Source organism: Salmo salar, chromosome 15 (genome assembly GCF_965601325.2).
Source record: "Salmo salar chromosome 15, fSalSal1, whole genome shotgun sequence".
Lineage (NCBI taxonomy): Eukaryota > Metazoa > Chordata > Actinopteri > Salmoniformes > Salmonidae > Salmo > Salmo salar.
In genome coordinates this window covers 29,744,037-29,768,108 of record NC_138305.1, presented here as the reverse complement: position 1 = coordinate 29,768,108, position 24,072 = coordinate 29,744,037, and the positions used below count along the sequence as shown (strand labels likewise).

At 43.5% G+C, this 24,072-nt stretch overlaps 1 protein-coding gene across 11 annotated transcripts in view; it reads right to left on the bottom strand.

The window, feature by feature from the left end:
• Positions 1 to 24,072, bottom strand: part of LOC106571124 (MAP/microtubule affinity-regulating kinase 3) — a 107,472-nt gene that overhangs the window by 24,845 nt on the left and 58,555 nt on the right. For 5 of the 11 annotated variants that reach the window (XM_082961647.1, XM_014143818.3, XM_082961646.1 and 2 more), the window contains exons 4-9: positions 22,616 to 22,664; positions 11,173 to 11,238; positions 9,235 to 9,305; positions 7,554 to 7,610; positions 2,759 to 2,995; positions 883 to 1,023 (exon numbers count right to left, since the gene is read on the bottom strand). In XM_082961647.1, coding sequence (XP_082817773.1) covers positions 883 to 1,023; positions 2,759 to 2,995; positions 7,554 to 7,610; positions 9,235 to 9,305; positions 11,173 to 11,238; positions 22,616 to 22,664 — 621 coding nt within the window. Of the gene's footprint in view, positions 1 to 882; positions 1,024 to 2,758; positions 2,996 to 7,553; positions 7,611 to 9,234; positions 9,306 to 11,172; positions 11,239 to 17,369; positions 17,627 to 17,936; positions 18,112 to 22,615; positions 22,665 to 24,072 lie in introns of those variants that run through there. The other 6 variants (XM_014143819.3, XM_014143821.3, XM_014143820.3 and 3 more) reach the window with 3 other exon arrangements.

Genomic DNA, 24,072 nt, shown 5'->3' with positions numbered 1-24,072 from the left:
TATCTATCCTGTTGCCTAGTAACTTTGTCCCTACCTATATGCACATATCTACCTCAAATCACCTCGTACCCCTGCACATGGACTCGGTACTGGTACAACATGCATATAGACAAGCTATCGTTATTCATTGTGTATTTATTCCTCTACATTGTTGGGAAGGGCCCGTCAGTAAGCATTTCACTGTTAGTCTATACCTGTTGTTTACCAAACATGTAACAAATAAAAATGTGATTTGATTAGATCAATGTACACAAAAGCACACACAAAGAATGCTGTGTGTTTCTGTGTATGTGCCTGTGTGTGTGTGTGTGTGTGTGTGTGTGGGTTCTGTGTGTATGTGCGTATGTGCGCGCATAAGTGCATGTGCATCTAGCAGAGGGAAATCTACTTTAGCAGTTGGAAGAGGTGTGTGTGTGTGAGTGTGTGTGTGTGTGTGTGTGTGTGTGTGTGTGCGCATGTGTGTGTGTTTGTGTGTGCGCGCATGTGTGTGTGTGTGCGCATGTTTGCATGCGTGTGTGTGACCACATTCAGGTGCAGTTTTCAAACCCTGCATCTCCACACAGGTAGAATCCAGGCAGGAGTGACGTAAAGGAGGAAGGAGTCTGTGTGAGAGGGGTGGACGTAAAGGAGGAAGGAGTCTGTGTGAGAGGGGTGGACGTAAAGGAGGAAGGAGTCTGTGTGAGAGGGGTGGACGTAAAGGAGGAAGGAGTCTGTGTGAGAAGGGTGGACGTAAAGGAGGAAGGAGTCTGTGTGAGAGGGGTGGATGTAAAGGAGGAAGGAGTCTGTGTGAGAGGGGTGGACGTAAAGGAGGAAGGAGTCTGTGTGAGAGGGGTGGACGTAAAGGAGGAAAAATGTAAAGTAATAAGCGTAAGACATATTTACATTTTGGCCTTCCTCCCTCACCTCAAGTGTACCGCGCTTGGCTGGGTTGAGCACCAGGAAACGCTTGAGGAGGTTTTCACAGTCGGTGGACATGTAGAAAGGGATACGGTATTTACCCCTTAAAACACGCTCTCTCAGCTCCTATAGGGGGAGATAGAGAGGAGAGGTTAAAGGTAGGGTCATGGGTTAAGGGTCAGGGGTTAGGGTCAGTTGGTGGACATGCAGAAGGGGATAAGGTCTCCCCCCCAATTAATCAGCTACCCCAAAACCCGCTCTTACGCCCTCAGATGCAGGAAAGAGTGTGCAATGAGGTATTGAATGTGTCACTGTCTGTCACCTTGATTACTACAATTTGTCTCTCGACCTGTGTGCACCGACGTTGTAAACTTTCATTCATAGGCTATGTTGTAGCAACCTCATGATGGGTATAGAGAACATTAGAGTATCATGTAGTAACCTAAACCTATTGAAGTTACGTTGAACTGGGTGAATGGAATATGAATTACAGTCATCCAATATCCCAGGGATCATAAACTAAGATTCAGCAGCGGGACAATTTTTTCTTGAGCGGATAGTCGGGGAGCCGGAACATCATTACAAATCATTTGTAGACTGCAAATTGACCGCAAGGAGCCCAAACAGATATGTTTGACTAAAACACAAATCGTTCCAAACCTTGCTTATATTTCAATACAATCACGTGTCTCTCTATCGTGCATGGGAACAGATTTCTTAAATTAAAATCACTTGGAGCTGATTTTCTGGTGTTTTTACAGTCTTATGTCCAACAACGCCGCAAGTTGGGAGCCCTGCAATATACAGTTGGGGAGCCCTGCAATATACAGTTGGGGAGCCCTGCAATATACAGTTGGGGAGCCCTGCAATATACAGTTGGGGAGCCCTGCAATATACAGTTGGGGAGCCCTGCAATATACAGTTGGGGAGCCCTGCAATATACAGTTGGGGAGCCCTGCAATATACAGTTGGGAGCCCTGAAATATACAGTTGGGGAGCCCTGCAATATACAGTTGGGAGCCCTGCAATATACAGTTGGGGAGCCCTGCAATATGCTGCAACAGAAGTTAAGTAAATGGATCAACTGACTGCATCCAATCAAAACGTGTCTTTGGCATTTAACCCCATAAGGCCAAGCTCATAAAAACATGTGTCCTCCCTAATCTTGAATGGCACAAACCGCCACTGACAAAGGCAGACCCTGCGTCCCAATTCTCTACCTTTCTCCCAAAGTGTGCAATCATGCCCTCTTCCCCATACAGTAAGCATGGTAAGCATGATATGCATGCCCTCTTCCCCGTGCAGTAAGCATGCCCTCTTCCCCGTGCAGTAAGCACTTCCCCGTGCAGTAAGCATGCCCTCTTCCCTATGCAGTAAGCATGCCCTCTTCCCCGTGCAGTAAGCATGCCCTCTTCCCCGTGCAGTAAGCACTTCCCCGTGCAGTAAGCATGCCCTCTTCCCTATGCAGTAAGCATGGTAAGCATGATATGAATGCCCTCTTCCCCATGCAATAAGCATGGTAAGCACGCCCCCTTCCCCGTGCAGTAAGCACTTCCCCGTGCAGTAAGCACTTCCCCGTGCAGTAAGCACTTCCCCGTGCAGTAAGCATGCCCTCTTCCCCGTGCAGTAAGCATGCCCTCTCCCCCGTGCAGTAAGCATGCCCTCTCCCCCGTGCAGTAAGCATGCCCTCTCCCCCGTGCAGTAAACATGGTAAGCAGCGGTTAGATGGAGTTAGCCCCATTCTAACAACACTGCTTTCCTTTTAAAGCATTTGCACATTTATAACAGAAGGGTAGAAAGAATTGGGACATAGAGTGGAGGCCAGGGTTAAAAGTTAATACACTCACACATATACACACACCTTGAGGTTCTGACCGTCGAAGGGCAGCGACCCTGACACCAGCGTGTACAGGATGACCCCCAGGCTCCAGACGTCCACCTCTGGTCCGTCGTACTTCTTCCCCTGGAAAAGCTCTGGGGCGGCGTAGGGAGGAGAGCCGCAGAACGTGTCCAGCTTACTTCCCATGACAAACTCATTACTGAAGCCAAAGTCGGCAATCTTGATGTTCATGTCGGCGTCCAGGAGTAAGTTCTCAGCCTGGTTGGGGGGGAGGGGGGTGAGTAGGGGTGGAAGTGGGTGTGTTTGTGTGTGGCATGTATTCAGTGATGTGAAACATAGTTGTCATTTTCAAATTAAAGAACGGGGATGTAGATGGGTGGATGTTACACTGGAACTAGTGAACTATATGTGGGAACATCATTCATTGTGACACAAGATGTACTATGTATGAGATTGCTAATGGAGAAGTAAACATTGAACATTTCACCGGCAGTAACGTTGTCAGACTCCCTTATTAAATAACTCTACAGTCCTGAATACTGCAGATAGAACTATAATGAATAGAGCTATCAGGGGAAAGAGAGAGATACGAAGAGAGGAGAGAGATGGGGAAGAGCGGAGGAAGACAAAGAAGCGAATGAGGTGCAGAGGATGAGAATGAGAGCAAGATGCCAACTCTGTGCCCCACACGTAGCATCAGACATCTTTCTTCCTTCCTGTTTCCACCACTCTCTCCATCTCCCTGTTTCTCTATCCATCTCTTTCTGTTCCTCCCTCCCACTTTCTCTCCCTCTATTACTCACCCTCTCTCTCTTGTGCATAATGTAGGATGTCTCATGGCGGAAACAGAGCATGTAATGCCCTGTAGACTACTACACTGTGTCACAAAGCACACATCTCTGGGGGATGGTAACACAACATCCCATGAGACCCCTGCTAGAGGAGTAGGAGGTGATTATGAACAGTGTTTCTCCCAGGGCTGTGGAGGAGTGTGTGTGTGTGTGTGTCATGGTACGTGTGTGTGTGCCAGGGTACGTGTATGTGTGCAGGATCTTAATTTGATCACCCTGTTGCAGGACAACTTTCCTATGTAAAACTTGCAGTGTATTTGACACTGGAACCGCTGGGCCTCAAAGCCCCCCCCCCCCTCATTCTGACTGCAAAAAAAAATATCTACATATAAACAGTTGAAGTGGGAAGTTTACGTACACCATAACCAAATACATTTAAACTCAGTTTTTCACAATTCCTGACATTTAAGCCTAGTAAAAATCCCTGTCTTAGGTCAGTTAGGATCACCACTTTATTGTAAGAATGTGAAATGTCAGAATAATAGTAGAGAGAATGATTTATTTCAGCTTTTATTCCTTTCATCACATTCCCAGTGGGTCAGAAGTGTACATACACTCAATTAGTATTTGGTAGCGTTGCCTTTAAATTGTTTAACTTGGGTCAAACGTTTCAGGTAGCCTTCCACAAGCTTCCCACAATAAGTAGGGTGAATTTTGGCCCATTCCTCCTGACAGAGCTGCTGTAACAGTCAGGTTTGTAGGCCTCCTTGCTCACACACGCTTCTTCAGTTCTGCCCACAAATGTTCTATAGGGTTGAGGTCAGGGCTTTGTGATGGCCACTCCAATACCTTGACTTTGTTGTCCTTAAGACATTTTGCCACAACTTTGGAAGTATGCTTGGGGTCATTGTCCATTTGGAAGACCCATTTGCAACCAAGCTTTAACTTCTTGACTGATGTCTTGAGATGTTGCTTCAATATATCCACATAATTTTCTATTTTGTGAAATGCACCAGTCCCTCCTGCAGCAGAGCACCGACACAACATGATGCTGCCACCCCCGTGCTTCATGGTTGGGATGGTGTTCTTCGGCTTTCAACCCTCCCCCTTTTTCCTCCAAACATAACGATGGTCATTAAGGCCAAACAGTTCTATTTTTGTTTCATCAGACCAGAGGACATTTCTCCAGAAAGTACGATCTTTGTCCACATGTGCAGTTGCAAACTGTAGTCTGGCTTTTTTATGGCGGTTTTGGAGCAGTGGCTTCTTCCTTGCTGAGCGGCTTTTCAGGTTTTGTCAATATAGGACTCGTTTTACAGTGGATATAGATACTTTTGTACCCGTTTCCTCCAGCATCTTCACAAGGTTCTTTGCTGTTGTTCTGGGATTGATTGGCACTTTTCGCAACAAAGTATGTTAATCTCTAGGAGACAGAATGTGTCTCCTTCCTGAGCGGTATGACGGCTGCGTTGTCCCATGGTGTTTATACTTGCGTACTATTGTTTGTACAGATGAGTGTGGTACCTTCAGGAGTTTGGAAATTGCTCCCAAGGATGAACCAGTCTTGTGGAGGTCTACCATTTATTTTCTGAGGTCTTGGTTGATTTCTTTAGATTTTCCCAAGATGTCAAGCAAAGAGGCACTGAGTTTGAAGGTAGGCCTTGAAATACATCCACAGGTACACCTTCAATTGACTCAAATTATGTCAATTAGCCTATCAGAAGCTTCTAAAGCCATGACATCATTTTCCGGACTTTTCCAAACTGTTTAAAGGCACAGTGAACTTAGTGTATGTAAACTTCTGACCCACTGGAATTGTGATGCAGTGAATTATAAGTGAAATAATCTGTCTGTAAACAATTGTTGGAAAAATGACTTGTGTCATGCACAAAGTAGATGTCCTAATCGACTTGCCAAAACTATAGTTTGTTAACAAGACATTTGTGGAGTGGTTGAAAAGCGAGTTTTAATGACTCCAACCTAAGTGTATGTAAACTTCCGACTTCAAACAGCTTCTGTTTACAATGACGAAATAAAACAGTCAGCCAGACGCGCGGCCAGTCAGCCAGACGCGCGGCCAGTCAGCCAGACGCGCGGCCAGTCAGCCAGACGCGCGGCCAGTCAGCCAGACGCGCGGCCAGTCAGCCAGACGCGTGGTCAGGAGGCCTCCCGAGTGGTGCAGTGGTCTAAGGCTGTGCCACTAGAGATCCTGGTTCGAATCCAGGGTCTGTCGCAGCCAGCCGCGACTGGGAGACCCATGGGGCGGCGCACAATTGGCCCAATGTCGTCCGGGTTAGGGGAGGGTTTGACCGGCAGGGATGTCCTTGTCCCATCGCTGTGACGGGCCGGGGCGCAAGCACGCTGACACGGTCACCAGGTATACGGTGTTTCCTCCGACACATTGGTGTGGCTGGCTTCTGGGTTAAGTGGGCATTGTGTCAAGAAGCAGTGCAGCTTGGTTGGGTGGTGTTTCGGAGGACGCAAGGCTCTCGACCTTCGCCTCTCCTGAGTCCGTACAGGAGTTGCAGTGATGAGACAAGACTAACTACCAATTGGATACAAGGAAATTGGGGAGAAAAAGGAGGTACATTTAAAAGAAAAAATAAGAAAAAGTTGCACTGTCAGCCAGACACACGGTCAGTTACATTTTTTTTTTTTTTTGTACATTTTAGTCATTTAGCAGACGCTCTTATCCAGAGCGACTTACAGTAGTGAATGCATACATTTCATGCATTTTTTTTGTTTGTACTGGCCCCCCGTGGGAATCGAACCCACAACCCTGGCGTTGCACACACCATGCTGGCGTTGCAAACACCATGCTCTACCAACTGAGCCACGGTCAGTTGATGAAAACATCAGTAGACTAAACATCCTGAGCTTCAAGTGTGCTTCATAAATTGTGAAAATCATCACAAAAGCAATAATGCATTAATAATGAATATTAAATGCCGATATGACAGCATTAAACAATAATAAATGACTGTCAACTCGTGCTTACATGGTGTGCATCTAAACGCAGTGGCATCAGTTGGAGCGGGTCCATGTCACATAAACAATGAAAGCTGGTGAGAACGTTGCTCATGTTGTTTTCTGCTTGAGATGTGGGGACTGCTGTCTTCAGTGATGACATTTTGTGCTGATAATCGGTGTAGCATTGTTCACAAGCTTGTTCTTCCCAAATGTTGTCGTCCCTACCGCTCTCCTGTCTCACTGTTTCATTTGGTGGAGGCGCGGGCACCTGCTCAGTGCACACCGTTATGGCTTTTTAGATGTAGTTTCAGGCTGAGAGCTCAGAATCAGAAGAATAAACATGATCCATTCAGATCTTGTCGCAGCGCTAACGCAGAATGTGCATCCCGTTCGTCTTGGTTTTAATACCATTGTAGATGACGTACGCTCTCACTGTGTTCTCCAAGTAGGCCAAAGTAGACTGATAAGACTGCTTGGATTCGGTGGACTGATACAGGGTACTTACCATTTGGAGATTAGAATTAGAAAAGATCCATGTGGACCCTTTTCTCCCCCAATATAGGTTCAGTTTCGAGGCAGTTTTCGGGCTGATTCTAAACTGGGAACTGTGAGAAGGAAGGGCAACCCTATTTTATAAGGGCATGTCATTTTTCCCCTGGAAAACCATTCAAAAAAATGACATGCCCTGCTAAAACTCGCTATGACACCAGGTCTGTACGTGATATTATGATTGTAACAACAACAACAGTGTGTTAAATAGACGTATTTAGGAAAAGTCTGGAGTGAGAGGGGCATGACTTTCAAAATGTAATTAATGAGCCGTCTAAATGATGACTGATTTAGTGGTTCTAGTGTGAAGAAGTCTTCTGAAGTTTGTCATTTCTTGATTTTCCCTTAAGAAAATGTTATCAGTCCTTACAAAACATGTCCATTAATTATAATCCACATTATAATCTGCTGGATCATTGTCCTGCTATAGCAAACTGGCTCAAATTAAGATCCTACATCTGTATGTGTCTGTATGTGTGTGTGTGTGTGCATAAAGCCTTCATTACCTTCAGGTCTCTGTGTACGATGTGTTTCTGATGGCAGTACTGTACAGCTGACACAATCTGAAAAGGAATGGACCAAAACCATACAATTACAAGTTATAACATATTATTGGACAGTTGTACTGTGACGTTTTAGAGGGTCTTCTTCAAGAGACAACTACAGACACGGCAGCCCTTGACATTTCAGAGTTTGACACATGGCAGAGGAGCTTGGGAATCAGAAAGTGTGTGTGTGTCTCTGTGTGTGTGTGTGTGTGGATGATTAACAACATCGAACCGCAGCACCTACACCTCTCAGAACTCCATTGATTGGACAACAGGGACGTCCTTGGGGCTAGAACAGTGTGTGTGTGTGTGTGTGTGTGTGTGTGTGTGTGTGTGTGTGTGTGTGTGTGTGTGTGTGTGTGTGTGTGTCTCAGATCTGGTGGATTTCCCATCTAGGTAAGCAGGGGCTGATAGGAACAGAATTAGCTATTCACTGATTACAGTCAATAACATACATTGATTGTTATTGTTGTAGTTATAAAGTAACTATCAAATGGGGTAATACATTTTTGCAGTCTCCTAATTCTTTGTTTTGGTGACAGTCATTTTTGCCTCTTTCTCAATTAATAATAGGCCTAGTGGTCAATGTGAAGTTATAACCTCCCCTTTCCTTATGCAAATATCCTCTTATCTAGTATCATAGTTAGTTGGAAACACTGGCCAATGAGCTCTACGTTTGACAGTGTTAGTTGGAAACACTGGCCAATGAGCTCTACGTTTGACAGTGCTAGTTGGAAACACTGGCCAATGGGCTCTACGTTTGACAGTGTTAGTTGTAAACACTGGCCAATGAGCTCTACGTTTGACAGTGTTAGTTGGAAACACTGGCCAATGAGCTCTACGTTTGACAGCGTTAGTTGGAAACACTGGCCAATGAGCTCTACGTTTGACAGTGCTAGTTGGAAACACTGGCCAATGGGCTCTACGTTTGACAGTGTTAGTTGGAAACACTGGCCAATGAGCTCTACGTTTGACAGCGTTAGTTGGAAACACTGGCCAATGAGCTCTACGTTTGACAGCGTTAGTTGGAAACACTGGCCAATGAGCTCTACGTTTGACAGCGTTAGTTGGAAACACTGGCCAATGAGCTCTACGTTTGACAGCGTTAGTTGGAAACACTGGCCAATGAGCTCTACGTTTGACAGCGTTAGTTGGAAACACTGGCCAATGAGCTCTACGTTTGACAGGTTAGTTGGAAACACTGGCCAATGAGCTCTACGTTTGACAGTGTTAGTTGGAAACACTGGCCAATGAGCTCTACGTTTGACAGTGTTAGTTGGAAACACTGGCCAATGAGCTCTACGTTTGACAGTGTTAGTTGGAAACACTGGTCAATGAGCTCTACGTTTGACAGTCTTAGTTGGAAACACTGGCCAATGAGCTCTACGTTTGCTGCCTTCTCTGTTGTTGATAATGCAGCTCTCGTCCACTGGCAGAACTTATGTAGGCTATATAGGTCTTAGGGTAGTGTTGGCCAAGCAAATTGTTTTTTCCCTCGCAGGGCTCAGTCCTGCCAAGTCGGTTGGCTTGAAAGTCTGTGTGTGTGTCTGTGACACCCAGCTAGGGTGTCTTTGAACATGGTGTGTCTTAGTGTGTGTGTGCGTGTGTGTGTGGGGCCAAATCCAGTCCACTGCGGTACCTGTCTAAATTTAGCCCTGGCCTCCTTCTCCTTCATCCTCCCATGTGCTACGAGGTAGTCAAAGACCTCCCCTGGAAGGAGAAAGGGGGAAGGGGGGCGAGAGGGAGGGAAAGCGAGAGAGAGAGAAGGGGAGCGAAACAGAGAGAGAAGGGGAGCGAAACAGAGAGAGAGAGCGAGAGAGGGAGAGAGAGGGAGAGAGAGGGAGAGAGAGAGGGTGGATGGATGGAGAGGGACAGAGAGAAAGAGGGGGGAGAGAGAGGGAGAGATAGAGAGTTTAAGTTCAACTTTGACTGAATGGAGACATGCCACAACTTCCTCTCAGTCCTCCAAATTAAATGTAAAGTCATATGTCTGAAAGCATAAATTGTTAGTTAGGCAGCCTCATTTGTCATAGGTAAGGCAATATTATGCGTTATTATAAAGTACTATATAAATAGCAGGAGGCAGACCAAACCTCCTCCTGGAGAGCTACTGGTTATGCTGGCTTTTGCTCCAGCCCTGCCCTCTGATTCTACTAAACATGCAACTCATCAGGACCTTGAGTGCCTGAAGCAGGTGCGTTAGTACAAGATAGCACCTGGTAGCTCTTCAAGAGGAGGGTGGCATGCTACACTGGTAGAATCAGGATGATAATACCTGCATTAAATATTCAGGAGCTTTTCATGCATTATTCTCAAAGCATATTATAAATATTATAGTGTACTCTGTACTACACTATTTACCGTACCTCATATTACTAAGTAACTTACCCCCACTGGCATATTCCTAAGTAACTTACCCCCACTGGCATATTCCTAAGTAACTTACCCCCACTGGCATATTCCTAAGTAACTTACCCCCACTGGCATATTCCTAAGTAACTTACCCCCACTGGCATATTCCTAAGTAACTTACCCCCACTGGCATATTCCTAAGTAACTTACCCCCACTGGCATATTCCTAAGTAACTTACCCCCACTGGCATATTCCTAAGTAACTTACCTCCACTGGCATATTCCTAAGTAACTTACCTCCACTGGCATATTCCTAAGTAACTTACCTCCACTGGCATATTCCTAAGTAACTTACCTCCACTGGCATATTCCTAAGTAACTTACCTCCACTGGCATATTCCTAAGTAACTTACCTCCACTGGCATATTCCTAAGTAACTTACCTCCACTGGCATATTCCTAAGTAACTTACCTCCACTGGCATATTCCTAAGTAACTTACCTCCACTGGCATATTCCTAAGTAACTTACCTCCACTGGCATATTCCTAAGTAACTTACCTCCACTGGCATATTCCTAAGTAACTTACCTCCACTGGCATATTCCTAAGTAACTTACCTCCACTGGCATATTCCTAAGTAACTTACCTCCACTGGCATATTCCTAAGTAACTTACCTCCACTGGCATATTACTAAGTAACTTACCTCCACTGGCATATTACTAAGTAACTTACCTCCACTGGCATATTACTAAGTAACTTACCCCCACTGGCATATTACTAAGTAACTTACCCCCACTGGCATATTACTAAGTAACTTACCCCCACTGGCATATTACTAAGTAACTTACCTCCACTGGCATATTACTAAGTAACTTACCTCCACTGGCATAATACTAAGTAACTTACCCCCACTGGCATATTACTAAGTAACTTACCCCCACTGGCATATTACTAAGTAACTTACCTCCACTGGCATATTACTAAGTAACTTACCTCCACTGGCATATTACTAAGTAACTTACCTCCACTGGCATATTACTAAGTAACTTACCTCCACTGGCATATTCCTAAGTAACTTACCTCCACTGGCATATTACTAAGTAACTTACCTCCACTGGCATATTACTAAGTAACTTACCTCCAGTGGCATATTACTAAGTAACTTACCTCCACTGGCATATTCCTAAGTAACTTACCTCCACTGGCATATTACTAAGTCACTTACCTCCACTGGCATATTCCATCACCAGGTAGAGAGTCTTCTCAGTCTCTATCACCTCAAACAGTTTCACTGTGGAAGGAGAGAGAGGGAAAGAGAGAGGGAGAGGGGCAGAGAAAGAAAAGGGAAGAGAGAGAGAGAGAGGCAAAGAGAGAAAGAGAGGTTATTTAACTTTTGTTTATTATCTATTTCACTTGCTTTGGCAACGTAAATATACAGTATGTTTTCTATGCCAATGAATTGAATTGATATTAGCCAGGTTGCCTCAGGACAGTATAGATGCAGTAGCGCTGGCTGTTCTGTTCCCAGGATGAAGTCACATGAGACAGACGGACAGGCCTGAGGGCCAGAGACAGAAAGACAGGCCTGAGGGCCAGCGAGACATACAGACAGGCCTGAGGGCCAGAGAGACAGACAGGCCTGAGGGCCAGAGACAGACAGGCCTGAGGGCCAGAGACAGACAGGCCTGAGGGCCAGAGACAGACAGGCAGGCCTGAGGGCCAGAGACAGAGACAGGCAGGCCTGAGGGCCAGAGACAGAGACAGGCAGGCCTGAGGGCCAGAGACAGAGACAGACAGGCCTGAGGGCCAGAGACAGAGACAGACAGGCCTGAGGGCCAGAGACAGAGACAGACAGGCCTGAGGGCCAGAGACAGACAGGCCTGAGGGCCAGAGACAGAGACAGACAGGCCTGAGGGCCAGAGACAGACAGACAGGCAGAGACAGACAAGCAGACAGACAGAGACAGACAAGCAGACAGACAGAGACAGACAGACAGACAGACAGACAGACAGTCTACCATAGCAGCTCACTGCAACTCTGTTGCTGCAGCCTCGAGCCCTCAATCACCACCTGAGCAGATAACTCAGCTTGTGTGTATGCGTGTGTGTGTGTATGCGTGTGTGTGTATGCGTGTGTGTATGCGTGCATGTGTGACTAGACACAAAGCACTAGGCTGAAGGAATGTAACTGTGAAATCAAAGCCTACAGTTAGGTGGAAAAGCCCCGTACTAGCAGGCTAAAGCTCGCTTTCTGAATCACTGTCTGTTTCACTGTCTGTCTGTGGGTGTGTTCCAGAACACACTCATTTTGCAGGATAAGGATAGCTGCTGGACAATATTGATATTGGGTACCTGAGACAAAAACTCCTGCGGACATTGTTAAGATCTGTACAGAATTTATGTACAGTGTCTGTTTACACTCATTCCAACTCTTTCTTAACTGATCAGTAAGCCCTTGATTGGGCAAAACAGGAGTGTTAGAGCTGGAACAGAAAAAACAACACTGCACTCCCTGAGTTTCCACACCAAGAATAGAAACGTTGCTGTATTACACTATTGAAAATTCAATTTTGCCTGAAATTCACCTTGCTACTCTTAGCAAATTTTGGCGTCATCTGAACGTTGTATGCATCTGCCTGCTTAAAATGTTGCTTTGGGCTACTTTGCATCCCACCGAAGAAATTGTCTAGGGAAGAAACGCTGCAGATTTTTCAAACATATGTTGTAGGGCCCTATAAAATCCGCATTACGAAGAACGCGGACGAAATCAAGGAATCCAAACATTAAAACGGAACTCAACAATATTCAAAAATGTATCAAAATTAGTAGGAAATCAACTAAATCTATTGAACTTAACAGAAAATGCATTAATTTGCCCGAGTGAGACATGAACATGAAGTGAGACATGATACATGCATTTTGTTCATGCCATAAGACATGAACATGAAGTGAGACATGCATTGTGTTCATGCCATAAGACATGAACATGAAGTGAGACATGATACATGCATTGTGTTCATGCCATAAGACACGAACACAATGCATCAGTGATTTGTATTTTTGTGCAACTTTCTGAAACAGCACAGGAATTCCCCTGTCTGTGTGCATGTCTATACTTTGTGCAGTTGTTAGCGATGATGCTAAGGATAACCTTTTTTTTTCTTCCTAAAAACCTTCTCAATTAAAATGTTAACTTCAAAGTAGCCTGACAGAATGATTTCATCATTATTTGAATCAAGCCAGTGGCCATTTGTTTTGCAAACTCTGCCTTAACCAAACAACGGTCTCTTCCTGGTGAGCACTTGCATTAAAAGGGTAGCTGCACCCAAAAATATAATTTTCTTACATTTTCCCAGACCTCAAAAATGGTCTCCTGATGGGTTTAAACATTGTTGTGGACTTAAAACATCCAATTTTGTTGTTTTGTTTTTTCACCCATTTTTTTCAAATGTGATTTTGAGAGGGAAAACCTGAAACCGTGAAAAACAAAATGGAGGAAACAGAATTTGGGAAAAAATGGAATCAGGCAAAAAATATAAAAACAGATTTTAGAGGTTTCATGTTGGTGCAGCCACACGCTGTTCTGAAATGAGACCATAGCCAACTAATCCCACAGTCTCGGTCTCTCTCCCCCTCAGTCTTCTTCAGTCTGACTCCCTCTATTCTCTCGCTCTTTCCCTGTCGGTATCATTTAGTCTTGTATCTCTCCCTCCATCTTGCTCTCGCCTTCAGTCGGTCTCCATCAGTCTCCCTCTTCATCACCCTCCCTATCTCCCTCCTTCTGCACTGACCTACCTGGGTTTCGGGAGCGAGGAAGTGAGAAAGTGGGTCAGCAGAAGAGAAGTTGGGCGTGAGAAGCACCAAAAAAAAATGGAAACAGTCTCTTCCCCCAGGCCTAACCAGACGATGGCCAACCATGCGCCGTAAAATGTAGACCACCCAAATGCTACACTTCGGAATTAAGGAAGCCAAACAGCAGTACAAAGTCAGGCTGAAGCAACAGTTCTCCAGCAACGACTGCTGCTGCCTGCTCTTCTGAAATTACTAAAAACAAATGACTGCTGGTCTGTCTGAAAAGGACTAAAACAAATTACGAACTACAAACCAAAAGCTCCCACGATATCAGACGACCCCTCACTGCTGAATAAAGTAACCCAGTTTCACTGTAGCTTTGACTCACAAACGCCCCTCCATCACCAGGACAATACCACACACCCCTCCCTTCCTCTCTAGGCACCTCTCTCCATCTGCCATCCCAGGAAGCCCCCACCCCTGGTCATCACAGAGCAAGAGGTCAACAGACTCTTTAGGAAACAGAACACCAGGAAGGCTGCTGCCTCGGACAAGGACTCTCCAGCCACACTTAAGCACTGCGCTGACCAACTCTCTCAGTTTCCATGAAAATATTCAACCAAACACTAGAGCTATGCACTGTTCAAATCAAATTGTATTTGTTACATGCTGAACACAACAGGTGAAATGCTTACTGACAAGCCCTTAACCAACAATGCAGTTTTAAGAAACGGTTCCTGCCTGTTTAAAATCCTCCATCATTGTTCTAGTCCCCAAAAAAAGGTGTCCTGCTTGAACGACTACCTCAACCCACTGCAGTTCGCCTACAGAGTTGACGCTGTCAACATGGTCCTACACTGTATCCGCAAATGCCTTGATAACCCTACTAATGTGTAAAGTCATGGGTGAACAGGAAATACAGGAGGGGAATAAGCACATACCCCTGTCGGGCCCCCATGTTGAGGGTGGGCATGGCAGAGGTGATGTTGCCTACCCTCACCACCTGGGGTAGGCCCATCAGGAAGTCCAGCATACAGTTGCAGAGGGAGGTGTTCAGTCCCAGGGTGCTAAGTTTGGTGATGAGCTTGGAGGGGATAATGGTGTTGAACAATGAGCTGTAGTCAACGAACAGCATTCTCGCATAGGTATTGCTCTTATCTAGGTGGGTAAGGGCCACATGAAGTGCAATTTAGATTGCGTCGTATGCGGTATGTAAATTGGTGTGGGTCTAGGGTTTCTGGGATGATAGAGTTGATGTGCCATAACCAGCATTTCAAAGGACTTTATAATTACAGATGTGTGTGCTACAGGGTGGTAGTCATTGTGGCAGGAAGCCTTGGGAACAGGAATGATGGTGGTCATCTTAAAACAGGGGGATTACAGACCAGGAGAGGTTGAAAATGACAGTGAATATGCCTGCCAGCTGTTCTGCGCATGCTCTAAAAATGCACCCTAGAATACAGTCGGGCCCCGCAGTCTTGGTGGGTGTTGACCTGATTAAAGACTTTACGTCGGCCTCAGAGAGCGAGATCGCCCAGACTGTCCTCACACCCGGAATTCACACCCGACCTTCACACCCATTCGATGGTGTTATTGTCGAAGCGTGCATAAAAGTTTGTCTGGTAGAGAGGCATCATTGGGCAGATTACTGGGTCTTTGTAATCCATACTGGACTGTAGCCCTGCCACATGCAGTGTGCATCTGAGGCTGTGTAATATGATTCCACCTTATTCATATATTGTCCCTTTGCTAGTTTCTTGACTCTGCAGGTTGGTAAAAGGACTTATTGTATTTGTTCCTGTCCTTAGCCATAGCCTCAGTGTTGTCTGCGATAGCCTCGTGAGAGGTAGTCCTGTCCTTCAGTTTAGTGCCAACCTCGGTGTTAATCCAGGACTTTTTGATTTGGGAAGCTTTTCGACTCTCGCAGACACGGTCGCCAGTTGTTTCCTCTGACACATTGGTGCGGATGGCTTCCGGGTTAAGCGAGCAGTGTGTCACGACCCTGCGGCTTGGCAGCGTTGTGTTCGTGGGACGCATGGCTCTCGACCTTCGCTGCAACTCCCGTACGGACTCGGGAGAGGCGATGGGACAAGACGAACTACCAATGGGATATCACGAAATTGGGGAGAAAAAGGGGTAAAAAGTCATTTTAAAAATTTAAATTAAATAAAAAATGATAGCAGATGCATTGCGAAATTCAAGTAAAAACGACATCTTTTGTCGAGTGGTGACATTCTCATTCCCAACTTTTTTAATCCATAGGTAGGAATTCCCCCCTTATTTTCCCAGACTGTTCTCATTATTTCGCTTCCTCACACACACACACACACACACAGTGTGTCTGTGCGTGTCGTGTGTGTATTGTGGTGTGTGTTGTGGTGGTGGAGTACATGAGAGGGGGAGCAGAGGGGACCTGCTAGATGATCGCCAGGGCTTAATGACACACACACACACAAAGAGTGACACAAACAGGCTTTTGTACCCCCAGGAAGAAGGTCGCTGTGTGTGTGCGTGTGTGTGTCTGTGAGAGAGAGAGAGGAAATGGGAACACTCTGGAAAAATAAAGGGGGATTTCCGACCGAGGGATTAGAATAAAGTTGGGGGATGGGGGTGTCACCACTCAGGAGAGGAATTCCCAAACATGGGACAAGTGAGAAGGGGAAGAGGACTTAGGAAAGGATGGCAGCTGCCATTTCTACTGGTAATGAGGCCATTAATTCAAGAGATGAAAGAAATTCCTAATTGAAAGTGAATGGACCATTTCCACTTTGTTAAAATATGCTAGGAAAGTGTAAAACTGGAGATGTAAACAATCTGGAAGCACCTCGTGAAAATTTGGAGGCATGAAACCGTCATATGTTCATGTACTGTAAATGTTCATGTACTGTTTTTCGTATCTGCACTCCTGCCTACATAATTGCCCCGTAACCTTATGGGATAATTTTTTATTTATTAAATTGAATAAAAAATGTTTTAGAGTAAGAGCAGTAGCTAAGTTTAAAATGTTAATTGTTTTGTCCTATTGTAAACTAAGTAGTTGGTTAGCTACTGTTATTTACATTTCACTTAAGTTAGTTGAATTACTCTAGCTAGTTAGTTTGCTAGCTAGATTCATTCAACTAAGTTAGCTTGCAGGGCACGCTAGCTAGAGTTATTTGCATGTATTCACATACTTAAATGTGAATAACTCGAACTAACTAGATTACCAAGCTAATATAAACGTGAATAACTCTAGCTAGTTAGTCCTGTAAGCTAACTATGTGCAAATTACTAGCTAGAGTAATTCAACTAAGTTAGCTAGCTAGAGTTATTCACGTTTATATTAGCTTGCTAAGCTAGTTAGCTAAAGTTATTCACATTTAAGTAAGCTTCCTAATATGCTTGGACGGTATCCAGATTGTCATACCTTCATACTGACCTTGTGCCATACTGGGATATTGGTTAATACCGGCATTAAACACACAGGGCGCTCTTCAAATCCCACTGATAACATTGCTAACCTTCGGATTACATAGTAAAAAGTACAGGTAACATCCCATAGAGAATTCTAACTAAATGCTAACGAGCACATTTAACATTTTATACAGACTCCAACCTAAACTACTAAGTAACTAAAAAAAACGCTACTCACAGTTTGCTGCATGCACTAAACAAATATTATACACCAAGGGTCTTGATCCTTCTCTGCTGTTACGAAGTGAATGTTTGATTGTGGATGAAGCTAACCACTTAGCTAACTACCTACTAAATTAGCAAACCAAAATTCACAACCTCATAACAATTAGCACATTTTAGACAGTTAACTTATAACTATTAAGTTATCTAGCTGGTAAACATTTAGTTGTGAACTCCATACTGTAACTAGACCACCTGGCGCATTCTGCACAACAGTGAGTGACTCGAAAGGCTCCGGTCTCTCGGGCGTGTAAACAAACACCACGTGACTGGGGACTATCGGTAAATTGCATAATGAAAAATTGTGATAGGTAAAATGAAGAATGCAATCTTCTTTATCTCATAACATATTGCACAAGTTTACTGCAGGTATTTACTTAAGAAGTAGCTACAAATAAATAAAAAAACGTAAAGAAATTGTTTCAACGGTATTGAAAAACTATTCTGTGGTTTTTCCAAATACCCCGGTATACTGTATTCAGCCCAAGCCTACTTGCTAAGCTAATAAAATAGATTTACTCACATTTATGTAAAGTTAGGAAGCCACTTCTCCTTAGGCTACGGTTGATAGCTAACTTGCATAATGTTGTTCATGTCTTCAAAAATTATGAAGTACCTGCTTTGTGTTTACATTTTCGGTTTGTGCCAATATTTGATTGAATTTCCATTCATATCCCGAATATGACCAAATTGAAATCAACTCCATATCACAAGATATTGGTCATGTTGACAAGAGTTCTCTCTCAGTCCCTCCTCTTTTGGCCGCTTCCCAATCTCACACACACCAAGCCCTGCCCCCTGTCACTCAAACAGGCAGTTCCTTATACCCTAGATTCACTCTGCATGCAGTCAACAGATTTTTCCAAACAAGGACACAGCATTCCACTTTGATTCTTAATATAAATCCAAGTTTTCTATATTATACTATTTGTTTGTGTAACTTTCTCTCTGCAAACGCTAGTTAATGTTTATTTGCTTAAATCACTTAAATATTTGAGCCAGGCCTCTATTTCCTTTATGATCACAGCTTTTGCTCATTTGCGTGGTAATTGTTTAATTCCAGCATTTTAATCAATTTCTTCATTCCCTGCACTAATTTGTTATCATTTACACACGGTGTCACGTTTATTGTCTTAGTATGCCTCTATAAATGTAAAAAAAAAAAAATCATTGACAGAATAATTATTCCCCTCTTTGACTGTGCATTTACGGCAGATCTTACTTTCACCACTAGAGAGTGACCATCTGATTTCTAAGGTTCTGTAGAGGGGTGTGAGACAAAACGAGTATTGTAACGGATATGAACAATTTTCTGAATATGATTATGACAAGTATTTTTTGTCATTTTCTGTGATAAGAAAAAAGCAATTTTCATCTGCCAGCACGCATCTCTCTTTCACTCGAACAGTGTGAAGCACTGTGTGCTCCAAACAACTATTGGCTAGTTCTTCTGTCTGTTAAGAAATGGGGCGGGGTAAATCAGTTGAACCTGCTACATTGATTGTATTAGAAAAAGCCGCTCTCCGTCTGCTCTCATTTCCCCAGACAGACACACGGCTCTATTTCTTTCACTCACCTCAGGGCACACGTTTCCCCTTTTCCAAACATTGTGTATGAATCAGAGTCATTGTTGTTCCATCCATTTAATTCATGTCGACTTTGCTGAGGCCATATGGTTGTTTTAGTCTGTTTACTTGGCGTTGTTTAGTAGCCCTACTTTGTCTGTCCATATAATTATTCCATTGCTGACATCTGTTGTTATGTTGTGATCCATGCCCATGCATTTTTCTCTGCCAGGCATGTTTACCGAGCGACAGATCATTAAAAAATAAAATGACAAATGTAAATAGTTTACTTTGATAATACAAACACTATGGCATAACTGTCGTGAGAGAAAAGCTTTGCTCCTCTCGAAAGTGAAACAATAGATGGGACAAGTGAATTAGTCTACCTTCATCTAAATCTGTCTGGAGTAAATGCAGGCAGTAGTAGCCAGCCATGCATTAGGCTATTTATAAGACTATTTTGTTCATTATTGAATAGGACTAAGTAAGTAAATCATGTGCATTTTCATCTGCCAGGGTCATTTAACCTGTCTGGGCTAGGGAGCAGTATTTTCACGGCCGGATGAAAAACGTACCCAATTTAAACAGGTTACTACTCTGGCCCAGAAACTAGAATATGCATATTATATATAGTAGATTTGGATAGAAAACACTCTGAAGTTTCTAAAACTGTTTGAATGGTGTATGTGAGTATAACAGAACTCATATGGCAGGCAAAAACCTGAGAAAAATCTAAGCAGGAAGTGGAAAGTCTGAGAATTGTAGTTCTTTTAATTCTCTATCGAAGCTACAGTGTCTGTGGGGTGACGTTGCACTTCCTAAGGCTTCCATTGGCTGTCTAAAGCCTTCAGAAAGTGGTTTGAGCCTTCTCCTGTCACTGGGCAGAGTATAGGAGCTCAGTTACTGAGTGGTCTGCCTGGCAACAAAGGGATTGGATATGCACGGTCACACGAGTACGCCGTTCCTTCTTTTTCTTCTTGAATGAATACGCTATTGTCCGGTCTCTCGTTCTGCGCTCGCGCATTATGTCTTTGGATAAGTGATCTGTACGCACGAACAAAACGGAGGTATTTGTACATAAATATGGATTATTTCGAACAAAAACAACATTTCTTGTGGAAGTAGCAGTCCTGGGAGTGCATTCTGACGAAGATCAGCAAAGGTAAGAGAATATTTCTAATACTAATTCTGAGTTTAGGTTGCTCCGAACTTGGCGGGTGTCTGAATAGCTCACCGTGATGGCTGAGCTATGTACTCAGAATATTGAAAAATGTGCTTTCTCCGTAAAGCTATTTTAAAATCTGACACAGCGGTTGCATCCAGGGGTAGTCTATCTATAATTCTTTAAATAATTGTTATATATTTTGTCAACGTTTATGATGAGTATTTTTGTAAATTGATGTGCACATTCACCGGACGTTTTGGTGGAAATACATTTTCTGAACATCACGCGCCAATGTAAAATGCTGTTTTTGGATATAAATATGAACTTAATCGAATAAAACATACATGTATTGTGTAACATAATGTTCTAGGAGTGTCATCTGATGAAGATCGTCAAAGGTTAGTGCATCATTTAGCTCTGTTTTCGGTTTTATTGACATGTCCTTGCGAGGAAAATGGCTGTGTGATTATTTTTGTCTATGTACTCTCCTAACATAATCTAATGTTTTACTTTCGCTATAAAGCCTTTTTGAAATCGGACAATGTGGTTACATCAAGGAGAAGTGTATCTTTAAAAAGGTGTAAAATAGTTGTATGTTTGAGAAAGTTGAATTATGACATTTTGTTGTTTTTGAATTTGCCACCCTGATATTTCACTGGCTGTGTCCCGCAGGTGGGATGCTAGCCCATAGAAGTTAACAATGTGTGTGAATGAGTGAAGGAACATAATGATGCGCTCTGAGATGAGCTCTGAGTGACAGCTCAGTAGGGCTCGAGAGCCGAGGACAGCTCAGAGGGGCCGATGCGCTCTGAGATGAGCTCTGAGTGACAGCTCAGTAATGAAGGAACAAAACGATGAGCTCTGCGATGAGCTCTGAGTGACAGCTCAGTAATGAAGGAACAAAACGATGAGCTCTGCGATGAGCTCTGAGTGACAGCTCAGTAATGAAGGAACATAACGATGCGTTCTGAGATGAGCTCTGAGTGACAGCTCAATAATGTGCACTTGAGGTAAAGGCTTTACCGGCATTTAAAGCACACTTCCGGGTTTTCCAATCGCGAGTAAATCCGATTACGAGTTTGAATTGTGATAAAACGGAAACAATTACGAATATGAGTATGACGAGATCGGCACCTAGTTCTGTACTCCCGAAGTTGTTGACTGTTTTTGTACTTTAGACCCAACGTTTATTTGAAACAGGTGCTGACAGGTATTTATGTCAGATCAAATCAAATTGTATTTGTCACATGTGCCGAATACAACCGGTGTAGACCTTACAGTGAAATACTTACTTACAAGCCCTAAGTAAGCATTTCACTGTAAGGTCTACCTGATGTACTCGGCGCATGTGACAAATAAAATGTTTTTTTATTTGATTGTGTGTCGTTACCCGGCTATAAAAAAATGGACAGGCGGCTATTCGAGACTCAGGATATAATTGAAGTTTTACGGTAGTTGGTCTTAGCAAGCTGCTAAATGTGCCAAAATGTTTTGTTTTAACCCTTAATGCTAATCGCTCCTTAGCTAACTGGCTAGCTAAATCCACTGAGATAGGGAAAATGTTGCTAGCAAACCTTTGCTCTACTACAGGCTTGTACCAGTGGTAGATTATAATCAGCATTGTTTGTGCAACAGCTTGTTCATAAATCAGAGATGAAATGGCGAAAAATATTCTAAAATCTTTGTCTGAATGTACAGATAACAAAAAAATAAAGGCATTGGGCCACCACGAGCCAGAACAGCTTCAATGCACCTTGGCATAGATTCTCCAAGTGTTTGGAACTAAACTGGAAGTATGCAACACCCTTCTTCCATGAGAAATGACATAATCTGGTGTTTTACTGATGGTGGAAACTGCTGCCTCAGGCGCCGCTCCAGAATCTCCCATAAGAGTTCAATTGGGTTGAGATCTAGTGACAGACAGCCGTGACATATGGTTTATATTGTTTTCATGCTCACCAAACAATTCAGTGACCGGAAATTGCATTTTTGTCCCCCCCCCAGTTTTATCATTGGAATGTGATACAATACGAGGCAACGGTACGCTTTAGGACCATGTGTGACGCCTCAGAGAGGTCAGACAGGCTGTTCGGAGTGTTTATTCGACATGATAAAAAATAACAATAATTTTTTTAAATGTATGTCCCCCCCCAACTCTAAAAACCAAAGTTGCACCCCTGCCAGTACCCATCTATTTAAAGCCAATTAGGGTCCCAAGGGAAACACTGACCAACACTTTGGTTCTTACTCTGTCACAACCATCTCTTTCCTTGCTTTTTCATTCATTGTCATGCCAAACAAAGCTGCATTCCAAGTGCCCACTGTATTCCAACCATAAAATTCCAACAGTTTACCCAAGTGTTTTGATCTATAAATCTCAAGTAAAATCACAATATTTGGTACAAAAATCTATTGTGCAGCCCTAACTTTCCCCCAACAAGATGTAAGTCAGTATGTCAGTGAATCACTTACCAATGTTTGGATGGTTTAGAATCTTCATTATTCGGACTTCCCTGAAGAGCTGAAGACAGATAGAGAAAAAGAAAGGACGTTTAGAAGAAGTAAACCATTCTCTCTCATCCAGACATTTCAATATTTTTTTTATAAACCTTCATTTAACTAGGCAAGTCAGTTAAGAACAAATTTTTATTTACAATGACGGCCTACCAAAAGGCCTCCTGCGGGGACAGGGGCGGGGATTAATAATAAAACAAAATAAAAATATAGGACAGCACACACATCACGACAAGAGAGACACCACAACACTACATAAAGAGAGACTTAAGACAACAACATAGCATGGCAGCAACACATGAAAAACACAGCATGGTAGCAACAAAACATGGCAACAGCACAACATGGTACAAACATTATTTGGCACAGCACAAAGGGCAAGAAGGCAGAGACAACAATACATCACGCGAAGCAGCTACAACTGTCAGTAGAAGAACAAATGCAAAGCTGGTTACATTCTGTGGTTGCGAGAGGGACAGTATACAGGCCAATATTGGACAGTAAAACTAAAGTATGTACTTTAATACAGGTTTCCACACATAGTCTCACAACACAAACACATAATACTTTTCTTATTGTTAACTTCAAGTCTCTCTACACCTCGTACCGCCCCAAAAACAATCACACACACAAGTTACTTCCACATGAATGAGAGAGAGAGACTTCCAACTCTCCCAGACTATGACTTTCTGGGAAGTTTGCTAAACACTTCCTCTGCCTTTCTTTCCCTCTCCCTATTTTCATTTCCTCCCTCCCTCTTTCCCTCCTTCATGAGAGAGCAGGACAGTCGCTCGCTCCTGTCTCTGGCCACTTTTATGCGATTGGCCCATGGGGGGGTGCCCTGGGTAGTCCTTCCCCGTTCCTTCCTCCCTCCATCAATCTACAGTGCCTTCAGAAAGTATTTACACTCCTTGACGTTTTCCAAATGTTGTGGTGTTACAGCCTGAATTTAAAATGGATTCAATTCAGATTTTGTATCACTGACCTACACACAATACCCCATAATGTCAAAGTGGAATTAAGTTTTTAGAATTCATTACAAATTAATAAACACTGAGAAGCTGAAATGTCTTGTGTGAATAAGTAATCAACCACTTTGTTATGGCAAGCCTAAATAAATTCAGGAGTAGAATATTTGCTTAAGTCACAAATTTCATGTGTAATAATAGTGTTTAACATGATGTTTTAATGACTACCTCATCTCTGTAAGGTCCCTCAGTCGAGCAGTGAATTTCAAACACAGATTCAACCACAAAGACCAGGGAGGTTTTCCAATGCCTCGCAAAGAAGGGTGGCTATTGATAGATAGGATGGCGTATCAATACACCCAGACACTGTAAAGATACAGGCGTCCTTCTTAACACTAAAACAGCCTGGCCTTTCAGCCTATAAGTACCCGCTAGAAAACGTTGCCA